The sequence below is a fragment of the Excalfactoria chinensis genome, chromosome 1, assembly GCF_039878825.1.
Source record: "Excalfactoria chinensis isolate bCotChi1 chromosome 1, bCotChi1.hap2, whole genome shotgun sequence".
In the NCBI taxonomy this organism is placed as follows: Eukaryota; Metazoa; Chordata; class Aves; order Galliformes; family Phasianidae; genus Excalfactoria; species Excalfactoria chinensis.
This window is the reverse complement of record NC_092825.1, coordinates 88,713,957-88,727,797: the sequence shown is the minus strand read 5'-3', so window position 1 is coordinate 88,727,797 and position 13,841 is coordinate 88,713,957. Positions and strand designations below refer to the sequence as shown.

Genomic DNA, 13,841 nt, shown 5'->3' with positions numbered 1-13,841 from the left:
AGTGGCTGGTTTACTGAGGTGTTTTGATGTCGTTATAGGTTTATAATTATTCTAATCTGATTCAGTAAGGAAAAACCTAGTATGACCAGCATAAAAAATTTATTTGAACAATAGGTATTCTTCCAGCATGGAGTAAGTTTTAATTAGAACTGTTCTTCAATTAAATTAAAACTGCATTTATTGTTTTCAAAAATTTCCTGAATGGATTTAATCCACCATACCTTGTGCAACTGTGGACTCACTCATGCCTCTTTGTTCCTCATACAGCCATGGGTGTTCTCTGCTAGCTTTAACTCTGCTTCTCTGCCTTACTGATGAGAAAGCCTTCTTCCCTTTAGCTTCTGCCATTGGGAACAGCTTCCTCTCTATCTACACTTTACTGAAGCTCTCCATTTGTTAAATATCATTCCTTAGATGGATGTTTATCTTCCTTGCACTGCTTACCTGAGTTAGAGGATTTATTTGAGGTATACAGTGGTACTGATTAACCCTGAAAAGCAATTTGTGAGGAGTCTGCACATAAACATAAAAACAAAATGGCAAGACAAGTGACTGTGGAAAAGACTATACTACTTTCCAGAAGCTACTGGTTAGCAGAATTACTTTCTTAAATGCTTTGAAGGATTGTCTTTAAGCAATCTCATCATAGTTTGTGATGTGTTGTGGTGACAAAGCACTGCTTTCTCATTGTCAGCAAAGGATAGGACTGGAAGAGACCATATGGCTGCAAGAGGTACCTGAGCTCAGAACCTTCTGAGTGTGTGTGTGTATAAGCACTCCGCTTCCCACACAGACATTTTTCTGCATGTTCTGCTTGGCAAACTGAAATCTGTAGGAAGTGACCAAAAAACTACAGCTATAAGGTACTACAAGAAAGAGAGCATGAGAGTTCATTGGCATCTCCAGTCTCTGTGTTAATTAGGGAATTATTCATTATTTATATAGATAATTAACTTCTGGTGTCAAGAAAGGGAGTTGTGCATACATATGCACGCCTACTCCAGCTGGTGTCTGTCCTTTATTGTTGATGAAGAAAACAAAAAAGAGCAGGGATCCTCCTATGTTTATTGACAGAAAGTCATTAGGGGAAAGATGACACAAAATGCACTTTTTCTCAGAGAATGGGAAGTCATGCATCTTGACTTTCTAAGTAGGGTTGGCTTTCTTTATTTCATGTCTAATAGGCTGCAGTTTCCACAGTTCAATCTGCTTTGCTTTGCTTGTGCAATGGAGGGAGGCACTGAGCATTCTGGAACTTCAGAAGAAGATGAAAATTAAAACACTGGAAGCAGAGTTAATCCATAACTTGGCTGTTGTGCTGCAGCCTACATATAACTCACTCGGGAAGAGAGGCTTAACAGAAATTTTACAGTCATTTCTGCCAGTTTGCTGTTTCCCTACATCCTCCTTCCTCAGTAGCCAGAAATTATAGCTGGACTGTCTGCAAGTATTTCTTCTCTTCATTATCCTCTACAGAAAGTGAGATGAAAGCAAAAATTGGCACATTAGTTTTTTTGTTTGTTTTTCTAAGACGGGTTCTGAAGCAATTAATGACTTTATTGAAGGATAAGAATATAATGTTGTCAATAAGAGAAGTCTGTTGTGTGCTCTAATTAGAGGAATGTGTTCCCTTCAGAAAGCTGGAGCTTTTAAAGAACCATTAAAAAAGAAAAAACAAAGAACCAAAAAACATTGAATAATTATGTCAAGGAAACAAAAAACAAGGCAGAAAATCTGGAATGTGGCTTTAAGGACCCTAGAAAATATTAAACTTTTCATTTCTTATCTGGGATAGATACACAGCTCTCCTATTAGCACTGAAAGAAAAAAAAAAAAAAAAAAAAAAAAGTAGTAATAGATATGGGTAATATTTTTATTTACCTTGGGCAGGGGCCCCTTACTCACAAATACACATCACAAGACGTGATTTTTTACCTCCACTAAAAGAAATCTTAAATTCATGAGAACAACATGAGCTCTCAAAAGGAGCTGTAGATTCATCTGTTGACACATTACTGTGGGGCTTTTATCCTTCTGAGATGGGGGCTCTTCTTAATAGGAATGTATATACAATTCAATGCTGTGGAAAAAAAAAAAAAAAAAAAAAAAAACAAAACACTTAGAGGCAAAATGTGCTAAATGTGCTACTGCAGTAATACCAGAAGAAAAGGCTATCAATTCTTTTGAAGGTTTACAAGTAAGCTTTTTTTCTGTCTGTCTTCCCTATGGTTGATGATGTTCTCCTATTAAAATAGCAGTTTATATATGCTGCATATTAGCACTCTGTTTTGTTCTTCTTTGCTTCAGGCACTGAAGTAAAAGGAAGGCTGTCACATATTTTAAGTTCAGAACTGGTTAATAACAAAACACATTTTCAACAAATTTCACTACCAACCCCTTTGGGCAGCTACTCTTTGCAATTTAAATGAGGGTTTAGAAACTTTCTTTTCCTCCTTAACAATACTTTCACAAGTTTCAAGTACGTGTATTTTAGTGGTTAGTGGCATATTACAAAATGAGATTAAAAGTACCTGTTTCAGCACTCCAGGCCAGGAAGGGAAAATTGAGCTGTGGGGTGCCCAAATGAAGATGCTAAAATGGGTAAAATTTCCTCACCAGCACTTATCACAGACAGCACCACAGCCACTATGCCTAAATCAAATACCTTGTCAGCTGTCAATGCAGTTCTACCTACTATCCATATTTGTGAGTAAATTCCTCCCTTAGTGCTTATTATTATTATTATTATTATTTTGATTGACTGACTTTTAAACTGAATTATCTAAATGCTGCGGCGTGAGCTGACCGATTATGAGACAAGGAGGCACTGGGGAAAGAGCTGAGGTGTTACAAATGTCTCTTAATGGTGTGAAAAGCTTCAAAAGGGACCTGTGCTTTATTATATGCCAAAGAAATCACAATGGGAAGAAACCTTTATTGAAAAATTGATCTTGGGGCACAGATTTTGTATGAAGCTTTTTGTCTCTATTAGGGTTTTTCTAAAGGCATCCTTCCTGTAGGTTCTCTGATACCTAATGAGGTCTGAACTCCTGTGGCAGCCTGTTCTTTCATGATAGTTACAGGAAAACAATAGTCTTGAGATCTATACTGTCTCTTAAGATTGGTTGTAATTGATCCATGGTTCCTAAGTAAGCAATTTGAAGAGAATGAAAGAGCATGATCACAAAAGCTGTCTTTCTTTAGGAAGCTAAGCTGAAGTATGGCTTAGTGAAAGGGAATATTTCTAATTTAGCTTATATTCACTGGTGAACGTCTCAAAACTCAAAAGGATGAAGTAAAGAGACAGGTCCATTTCTTGCTTCCTGTAATTTTTGCATTTTATTTCACAAAGACACTTAAAAGTACTTGTACATTTAGATGTGGTTCCTTGATAGATTTTCTCCAAAAGCTTTCACCACTTTCCACCACACCTTCTTACCCTTTCCTTCTTCATTTGCAGTAACTCAAGAGTTCTACAAATTGGACAAAGTGGGTTGGGGTTTTTTGTGCTTTTTGGATCTCCTCAGCCCCAAATGCACATTGCTTTTCTGATCTGATTTTGGGCCAGGCCGTTTAAACAATGTCTCTGTCCAAAGTATAAATGCTTTGCAAATTGTACTGGGATTGATAACTGGGAGTGAAATTGAGGAAAGACGGAGGAATCACTTGAAGAGATTTTGCTGCCACATAAATTGTGACTTGGTGCTACGCCCCAGGATCTCTTGCTGGAACAGTTCTATTTTGCCTAAGTAATGGATTATTCATGAAATCAGTAAAAGTGACTGTAGGCTGAGGGTTTCAGCACTTGTCAGAAATGGGACATCCCTGTTCTTTTCCCAGCCCTAAGGAACAGTTATTTTCAAATAATGTCTGCCTAATTCTTCATTTTGAGAATGTGTTTTAAGCTCCAGAGCAAATTAGGGCGTTTGTTTCCAATTTTTCATTTAGTATAAATGGTCAAAATGAATGATTACTTTAGATCCCTCAGAGCTGAGCATGTCGTACTCAAAGTGATTTTTGTATAACTTTTTAGTTCAGCACCAGAGCCAAAAATTAAGCTTTACAATAAAGAGGACTACTTGAGCATATTCCCCAAAATATGCTACCATTTCAGCATACACAGCTCTTTTTCTCCCATTGCTTGGGAAAGGGTTATGTGACCCCTTCCTGCAGCCTGCTCAGTCAAGTCAACTGTGCATAAATAAGAAGGAAACTTATGCAGTAAGAAAATGAAATTAGATGAATAATTACCATATACTTTATGCAAAAGCATGAAAAACTGTTTCAGCATTTCTCTGCTTAGCTAATGTGTGAAATCACATAAAAATATTCTACACTGAAACTTAGTCATTCAGTCAGAAAATGCACTTATCTTCTTATTTAATAGGTGTAAAGGCTTATCCAATGTGTTTCACTTCTTAATGAATGATCTATTACTTTCCTCTTACTCATTTTAAGTATGTTATCTCTGTAACTCTGTGAACAAACAGTTATGGGCAAATCCCAGAAGCTGAAAATGTCACTGTATCAGCAATCAGTACTTTGAAGGTACTTCCTAAATTCAGGACAGAAACAAACAAAAATACTTTTTGGCTTTACTGACATTGTCTTGCTGTAAGATTTCTTTAGTCCAATCAAACAATAGAGTAAATGGTAAAAGAACTGATCATTGAAGATCTAGATTGATTAAGATCTTTGAATTTCTGTGTCTCAGGCCATTAGTATTTTAGTTTGTTGTACTCATGCAGTAGAAAACAGTCTGACAAACTAATTCATTTTTTATTTCTTCCCTTGATTATAAATATCTATTGCATGATTGAATAATTAAGGCATTATTTGCTGGACTTATGAGTGTGGCAGGCCAAGACCAGGTGAAACTCATGAAGATAATAAAGGGCATCCTCCCTAAAGGGAGTTGTTAATAAAAATGCCAAGAGCACTTGGAAGATTGTATATGGTCACTGTATAAATATCTAAAATGGAAAATGGCATATTTTCCAAACCCCTGTATTTCTGTCTTTCAGCTACTGTTCAGGAACATTTTGACACAGTAATTATTTATGAGATGGTAGATAGTCCCAGATCTATAATTCAGTCATGGGGCTTAGGTCATTTAATGAATGGCAAATGTATAGTGCATTACACAGCATGCATAATGTAGAGCATATTTATATTTAATGTTAACATTATTTTTCTATGAGGAGAAAATTTCTATGAGAAGCACTTCCTTTTCATAGCATTGTTTATATTGTGCAGGTTTTCATTTTGCTATGAAAGAGTGCTTGTTTCCCCAAAAAATACTGGCTTCTTGTGGGGATCTTTCTCCAGTTCCTTCCTTTCCATCCACTCCTTCCTTTCATTTTTTCTTTTAAATAAGTGATTTTTTTCAGTGGTACTAATCATAGAAACATAGAATGGTTTGGGTTGAAAGGGATCTTGAAGATTACCTATTTCCAACCCTCCTGCTGTAGGCAGGGACACCTCCCATTAGACCAGGTTGCTCAAAGCCTCATCCAGCTTGGCCTTGTATGCCTCTGGGGAAGGGGCATCCACAGTTTCACTTGGCATCCTGTTCTGGTGTCTCACCACCCTCACAGTAATCATTTTCTTCTTAATATCTAGTCTAAATCTACCCACTTGCTGTAAAAAGATCATTTTTCCTCCTCCTGTCACTACATGACCTTATAAAAAGTCCATCCCCAGTTTTCCTGTCGGCCCCCTGCAGGTACCACTTCTGTGAGGTCCTCTTGGAGCCTTCTCTTCTCCAGGTCTGAAGAGCATCAACTCTCTCAGCCTGTCTTCATAGGAGTGATGCTACAGCTCTCCATTCATCTTCATGGCCCTCCTCTGGACCTGCTCCAACTAGGTCATGTCCTTCTTGTGCTGAGGGCTCCAGAACTGGACACAGTACTCCAGATGGAGTCTCAGGAGAGCAGAGTAGAGGGGCAGGGTCATCGACCTCAGTCTGCTGGTCACACTTATCTTGATGCAACCCAGGATACAATTGACCTTTTGGACTGCAAGTGCACACATTGCCAACTCATGTTGAGTCTTTCATCAACTAACAGCCCCAAATCCTTCTCCTCAGGGCAGTCCTCAAGCCAATATCATCCCAGTCTCTGTCTATGCTTGGAATTGCCCCAACTGAGGTGCAGGACCTTGTACTTGCATTTGTCAAATTTCACAAGATTGGCATAAGCCTGTCCAGGTCCCTCTGGATAGCATCCCTTCTCTCTGGAATGTCAACTGCACCACTGAGCTTGGTGTCATCTGCAAATTGGTGGTGCACTCAATCCCATTGTCCATGCCGTCTACAAAGATGTTAAATAGCACAAACCCAGTACTGATCCTTGAGAACACTACTCATTACCAGTCTCCATTTGGACAGTGAGCCACTGTCTGCAGCTCTGAGTGCAGCCATCCAGACAATTCCTTATCCAGCAAGTAGTCCATCTATCCAATCGATTTTTCCAGTTTGGTGACCAGGTGTTGTTCAGGACAGTGTCAAACAGTTTGCCCAAGTCCAGGTAAATGATGTTAGTTGCCCTTCCTTTTTCTAGTGACACCGTAACTCCATCATAAAAGGCCACCATGTTTGTCGGCATGTCTTGCCCTTAGTGAAGTCATGTTGGTTACCACCAATCACCTCATACTTATTTTCCACGTGCCTTAGTAGGGCCTTGAGTAGAATCTACTCCTTTTTTTGCTTCTTGATAATGGAAATAGTTCGCACACAGTTTCTTTGTGAATAGATTTCTGTGACAATATTTATAAGTGTAATCTCACCAAGACTGAGAAACGTAAAGTTCTCTCTTAATGACAATACAACACTATTTTTGCATTCTGACGAAAAACTAAAATTAAAGGTTAAAAATGTCAACCTTTAGGAACAGTAGAATCTCATTAGTCTTCATCGGGAGTAGTCCATTGCATCAAGTATGTTAAAGGAAGGACCTACATATTGGTAATCACCCGAGGATGAGAACACAGGCACATTCACCTCAATGTATTATGATTACCATTATGTGACCATATCTGTCTGTAGTGCTTACAGAAGCTCACATAAGACTGATGTGTAAATCTGGGTACTAGATAAAGTGCCAAGCTAGGCCTTCTTTAGATTATACTCTACATCAGGAAGGATGTTGTCCTTCAAAATATTGCCTTTCATTTGTTAATTTTCCTGCTACTATATTAGCAAGTATATAAGCATATCATTGGGAAGACAAATTTATCCTGCTCCTGCCCAGGTTCTGGAGAAGAGCATCTCCTGCAGATTACATGCAGCACTTAGGGACATTGCTTCTCCTGAGTGCCAAAGTTGGTGCTGCTTTTTGCTGCTGGGAGCAGGTTTACAGCAGCTTTGCCACAGGCACCACAGAAGGAGGAATTTGCTAGTTGGCTCAAGCAGGCTGAAAGTCCTGCAGCAAGCTGTCACCTTCCATTTTCTCAAGTGAGTAATCACTGCCTTCTAAGTGCTGTGGAAAGCCGAGCCTCTGCAAAGCCTGGGGAAGGAGGGCTGTAGGCTCTAAGCTGTGGCTCTGGCAGGAAGAGATTTCAGCCCTTCTGCCTTTCCCTGCAAAGCTGCTGGAACATGGAGATGAGTGTCTTTCTTGATCACCAAAATTGAGCCTTTTGAACTGGTCCCCCCTGCTCAATAGAGTGAACCAGAATTTTCATGATGGAGAAGGGGCAGAGATAGCATAATTTATAATATGTTTCTAGCTTTCTTGAGGCACCTAACTAGTTTGCTGTGATGTCTGCAGAAGTGGTGTGGTGTGGTCATTTTTCCCTAAGTCCTCTTAGCAGCCAGAAGACAAACAGCTGGGAGTTCTGAAGCCAGCAGTAGGGGAGGAAGCCGTGCTTCAGGGGTTTTGTGACTTAGGAGCAGAACAGTATCTATAACCATGGCCCACACTGCCGTGTGCTCCAGAAAACTTGGAGTTTCCATGTGGCTGATGTTTTGCAAAGAGAAGAGGAAGCATGCCTCTTTCATTTCATTTAAATAATGCCATAGTTATATACAGTTGTGTTTATGTAGATATATAAATACATCTCACCATTAATCAGTGATCTTGGTCAGCAGAATGTAATTATGGTGTCACAGAATCACACTTCCTAAGCATTATTAGAGGCACTTTAATCATCTTTACAGGATAGCCTTATTTTCTCTGTAAATATTTTTCCTACCTTTCTGCTTTGCAGAAAGATGTTGTTTGCAAACTATTTGTAGAATATAAATGGCTGCTACAAGGGAAATGCCCTTGAAACAGTGTGTGTAGACTGACAGCAACATAGAGAACATGCTAATAGCATCTTGAGAGAATTACTATTACAATGTAGCTGAGGCACTTTCATCAAAATAGAAATCTTAACATGACTCTTCGATTGAATATTTTCTTCCTTTTGCATATTTCAGCTGACAGAGATTGCTCATTCATTGTTCAAAAGTTTCAGAGAATTACTCACCCCTAAATAGTGTCATTTCCCAGTGTTCTTTGCAACATTCATGAAGCACCAGCCAACAGGACAGACAGGTGACCAGCACAGAAGGCTTAAATCTGACAGCATTCATAGTAGCACCTGGTCCAGAGTTAGTAAAGTGGACATGATAATACACTGTTGAATATATAGTGGCTCATTCCATTTGGGTGCTAATTGAGTATTCACAGTAAATTCTCAAACTGAGGCTTGAAAATGAATGATGATCTTTCAGGTTGCCCAGTACCTTTATCTGACCAAATTCATGCAGACTCAGCCATGTGCAGAGGAACTTGGCAAGGATGCACTTTATCTGCCTTTTTATTTCTGGTGCAATAGGATAGGAATGAGAGGAAGAGAATATTTAAGGGTTCCCCACTGAGAATCAGGTCTATAAATTATGTATTATGCAGACACTATTCTGCTGATGCTATCTGATCCCCAATTCTCAGTTCCTTGTTTTTCCTTCTATAAATAGCTGTGGACAGGTTTTCGGTTGTAAAATGACGAGGACAAAACCAGAAACCTTTCCCATTTAATAACCTCTGCTAAAGAATAAGAAGGTAATATTTTTCATGAATGCAATGTTTTCAGGGCTTTGACAGTCTGGGAATACAAGCGGCACTGTGTTGTTGATAAGATATGGTAGTAAAAGTGGGAATAACCATGCTAAATATTAAAGAGGGAAATGTCCTATTTTCAGAATGATCAGTGTAATACTGGGTATTGTGATTTTTTCCTGTCAGTTTTTGTCTGTGTAGGACCACTTTTGGTTTTTCTTTCTCCCTGTAGATCCAAATGCTTTGGCTGGACAGACCGGACCTGACCACGCTCTAATAGGAGGAATAGTGGCTGTAGTTGTTTTTGTAACGCTATGTTCTATAATTCTCCTTGGTCGATACCTGGCAAGACATAAAGGTAGGATAGACTTAGTGGAACTTCTGTCCCTTTTGGAAGCAAGGCATAATGTCACTTGGGAATGCTTTTCCCTTTCACCTTCCCCCATCTGCTGAATGATTTGGACAAGCAAGCTCCATTCACACTGTAATCACAGATGAAGTCTCTGAATTTCTGTCCAGTTTTTCAGTGGACTAACTAAGGCAAACAATGTCTAGTTATGTATTCATGTCATGAGTTGGTGATTTAGAGTGCCCCTTGGTTTTAGCCTTTAGCTCTAGACACTTGATTACATGATCTTGTAATATTAATTAGTATATCAAGTCAACAGATGAATGTTTACATACATACACAAGATTTTTCTTGTGCTGATACTTTTAATGTGCAAAAAAAAAAAAAAAAAAAAAAAAAAAAAAGGTAATTTTAAGTACTGATTGTGAAATTTCAGATCAGTAGCTCTTTTGCTAATGGTCCCACCAGAATAAAAGTTTCATTCCTGGGTCAAGCTTTACTTTATGCAGAGGTTTCACCTTAAGAATTCTATTCCTTTCATTTTGAATCCCCACCACCAACAGAGATAAGAGGGATGGAGTGACACTGACTTCTGACTAAGCCTCTCTGTGATCCCATTTTGACCTAGTTAATTCTGAAATCATTTTGTGAGATTTAACCTCTGAATAGCTTGCAGACCAGTTACTAAAACCCAGTTGATTTGCTTATCCCCACAAAAAATAAAAATAAAATAAAATAAAAAAAAGCCTAGGAGAAGAAAGGATTAGTATTGGTGTTAACTAATTAAATCATTTAGGTAGGATAATCATATGGCTAACAGACATCAGCTGATACAAATAATATTTTAATTTGATTGGAGCAGGTAGGGGAAAAAATAAGCCAGTGGAAATGTGTCTCTTTTGGTTTTTATTTCTGAACAAAAGCATGTGAATCTTATGCCAACATAAATTATACTTTTCACAAGGGGACAAGTGGTTGTTGAGGTCAATTGTTTTTATTCATTTTCTGATCATAAAAATGTGTGCTAGTATAATCTGAATGGTTAAACTACCTCAGTTTTACAATTCTTGGAAATGACTGTAACACAATTCAGTAAAATTGAAGCGTATGTAAGATAATGTGAAAAAGAAGTACAAAAAAGAACTGTTTGTTGGTTGTTTTTTTTTTGGTTTTTTTTGTGAGTTGTTTTGTTGTTTTTTTGTTGTTTTTTTTTTTAATAAGCATTTATGAATATCCAAATTTTTAAAGTTGGTTTGATTTTTGTGAATAGATGTTCCATGAAATAACCAAGATTTTAGCATTTATTCTATAATTACAAAATACATTGCATACTACTGCAGTTAAATAAAAAGTGGTCTTTTTTTTAAGGTATTTCCTTAATTTACTGTGAGTAAATGTGAATTTGTGCATGTGGATTACCAGTGTTAATACTACAGATATTTCATAGACAAAGTAGAAAGCTGAACCTACAAGTATTCATACTAAATCTGTGTAAAAGTATCTGTCCATTCATGAAGCAATTGGAGCATTGTTAGAAATGTACTTTCCTATAATACAATGTAAAGCTAAAAAAAACTAATCTTTTTTTTTTTTTTTTTTTTTTTTTTTTTTTTTTTCTGTTGTACTGATTCCTATAGGAACATATTTAACAAATGAAGCAAAAGGAGCTGAAGATGCACCTGATGCCGACACAGCCATTATCAATGCAGAAGGCAGCCAAGTCAATGCAGAGGAGAAAAAAGAGTATTTCATTTAGATGCAGAGCTAGAATCTTGGAGTTTTACTTATCAGGCTGAATGCTGGAAAAAACTGGCTATCATTTTTCAGACTTCACTTCTGCCATCTTCTGCTATCTTTATTAACTCACATACCTGCTCTAAGTAGCCAGTTTATGCCAACAATCAGCTGTTGACATCCCCATTCTATAATTACAGCATCATGTATAAAGCAGGACATTTCTTATTGCCTAAAATTCATATCCACTGCTCTCTTAACATACAGTGCTTGAATATACAGCCTTAACAATGTTAATCATCATCTTAATTCAATTTTTCTACATTTTTAAATGTTATACAGCATTCTTCTTTTTCAGTTTCTTTTACCATGGTCCCTACTAGTATGTCATAGAACAATATTCATAACAAATACTATTAGGTAAGGACCTAATTTACTTACATAAATTGTTAAGTCTAAGACTAGAGGTTTACAAAGAATGTTTTATACATGTCTATAATTAAAAAAGCAACTTGTTTTTGAGACATATGCCCTAGGAAATACAAACAGAAGTCTTTGTAGAATAGTTTATTGTGTGCTTGGATTTGGTGGAAAAAATACAACTGTTGATCCACTGAATTTTTTGTTTTGCTTTGCTTTGCTTTATTATGTTTTAAATGGTACCTTGACAGCAGTGCCATGTTTCAGTGGTAAAATCATGCTGAATAGCTAACTGATTCTGCAAATTTAGGTAATAGTCCTTCATTTGAAACAAATTTGTCCTGCCCTTCTACTGCTTTTTTTGTGATCACAAAGATTAGAGATTTTTTTTTTTTTTATTATTTTTTTTTGTGAGTAATTTCTGGTTCTGTAATTTATTTGCTTTACATGGACTCACCTGCCTACTCAAATCTGAAGCGTTCATGGGGCATGACTGCAAGACATTTTAGTATATGTATATAGTGCATATAATAAATTCAATTAAACATTGTTTGATACATATTTAACTTTTTTGGCAGTAGCTAAGTCAGTCACAAGTAGGCATTTTCTAATGTCCATTATATCCCTTTAGATATGACTCAAACCGATATTCTAAGTAGGTAACATGTACAAGTATTTTTTTTGTCTGTATGTCCTAGCACTGTTCAGCAGCAAACTTTTCTAGTTCTTGTTAGTTTTTTCTTTGTTATACAATGGAAGCACAATGTTATATGGAAAGGTAGTTTTATGCTAACAACCAGTGCACAGCCTCAGGTTTTAAATTACAACCACATTTGATTACAATCCTTAAAAATACTATTGAGTTGCAAAAATTCTGTTTTTAATTTGGCAGTTCCAGAGCTGCTTCTCTATGTTGGTTTGCCAAAAAAGAAAAAAGAAAAAAAAAAAAAAAAAAAAAAAAAGAAAAAAAAAAAAGGAAAAAAAAAAAAAAAAAAGAAAAAATAATAATAATTAAAAAAAAATAGAAATGTTAAAACAAAAGATATATGTTTTGTGTATACAGTAAATGGACTAATTCTTTATATTAAATTCCTGTCTATGCATTTTGTGAGGTACAAACTTATGTCACCGTGAATGATAGAGAATTCCTGCCATGCTTTTAGCTCCACAGTGAAAGTCTCTGTTTGGATTATTTCTGAATTTTTTTGTGTAACTGACAGCTGAAAAACACATGCTCTTAACTGCGACAACAAAACACTGTAAGCCCATTGGCTTATTTCCTCTTCCAATGAAGTAACAAGGTTGCCATAACAGCTCTTAGTAATGATTCTATGCTGGAGAATGCAAGTTAGTCTAGATGGAGTTTGCTGTACTCCTGAGTTTTGCACCTTTGACAAAAGAATATTTCTCTCTGGTTGCTGTACTTGTTTGTGAAGCCTAAAAGCATGATGGTCTACTGTAAAGGACTTTCTCCTGGGATTTTATTTTTGTGTGGGAAAGGGAGAGTTTGGAATATGACATCATGTAGTATGGAAAAAATGGAAGATAAAGGTGCTGTGTCAGATTATTTATCAAAAGTTATAAACCTTTTAAGGACAATACTAGAGTATTTTAATTGTTTTTGTTGAAGCATTTATCTTGTTAATTTCTAAGAAAAAAGGGTGACATCAATCAAGCAGCACTTTTTTTCAAAATATACAGACATAAATAATATGATGTGGTTGAGTGTTAACATAATAAATCATATACAGTATGACATTTTAAAGAAATTAGTCTGCATTGATGTGATTGCATGCTTGTTTTTACAGTTCACTCCATACCCATCTGTGGAAAAATGCAATAATATGTTAATATAATATGGTAGTTTGAGAGAACCAGGTAGGTGCTACTAGACACATTGAAAACTAGTATAGGTTTACAAGATATTCATGTCTTTCAAAACATACACATGTAAAAAGGCTGGCAAAGGAAGTCATTCAGTTTAGTACCAAAAATATGGATTCTTGCCACAACTGTAATTGTCATTAGCCACAATACAGCAAGGTTTCATTTCAGTACCTGGGGCCCGACTGAACTAAGCGTCTAAGCACACACTCAGTGGCAGGCATGGGAGAAGTTCCATTGAACTGTAAGGCACTATTCTTACGCATAAAAAGAAGTGCTTCCCTGGACAAGGGCCTTATTTGCTCAAGTGGAATTCCCCAGAAGCACGATGTTTATGCCTTTTTTTATTCTTCCTAATTCCAGCTTGTTTGAATAGTAGAGTTGTTATTTGAACTGTTGCCCAACCAAGGTCA

At 36.8% G+C, this 13,841-nt stretch overlaps 1 protein-coding gene across 3 annotated transcripts in view; it reads left to right on the top strand.

Annotated features, from left to right (window-relative positions):
• The window catches only part of CADM2 (cell adhesion molecule 2), a 640,564-nt gene extending 627,258 nt beyond the window's left edge, over positions 1-13,306 (top strand). For 2 of the 3 annotated variants that reach the window (XM_072327211.1, XM_072327209.1), the window contains 2 exons: positions 9,274-9,399; positions 11,028-12,467. In XM_072327211.1, coding sequence (XP_072183312.1) covers positions 9,274-9,399; positions 11,028-11,146 — 245 coding nt within the window. In that variant the 3' untranslated portion in view covers positions 11,147-12,467. Of the gene's footprint in view, positions 1-9,273; positions 9,400-11,027 lie in introns of all 3 variants that reach the window. The other variant, XM_072327210.1, reaches the window with a different exon arrangement.
• The last annotated feature ends 535 nt before the right edge of the window (positions 13,307-13,841 follow it).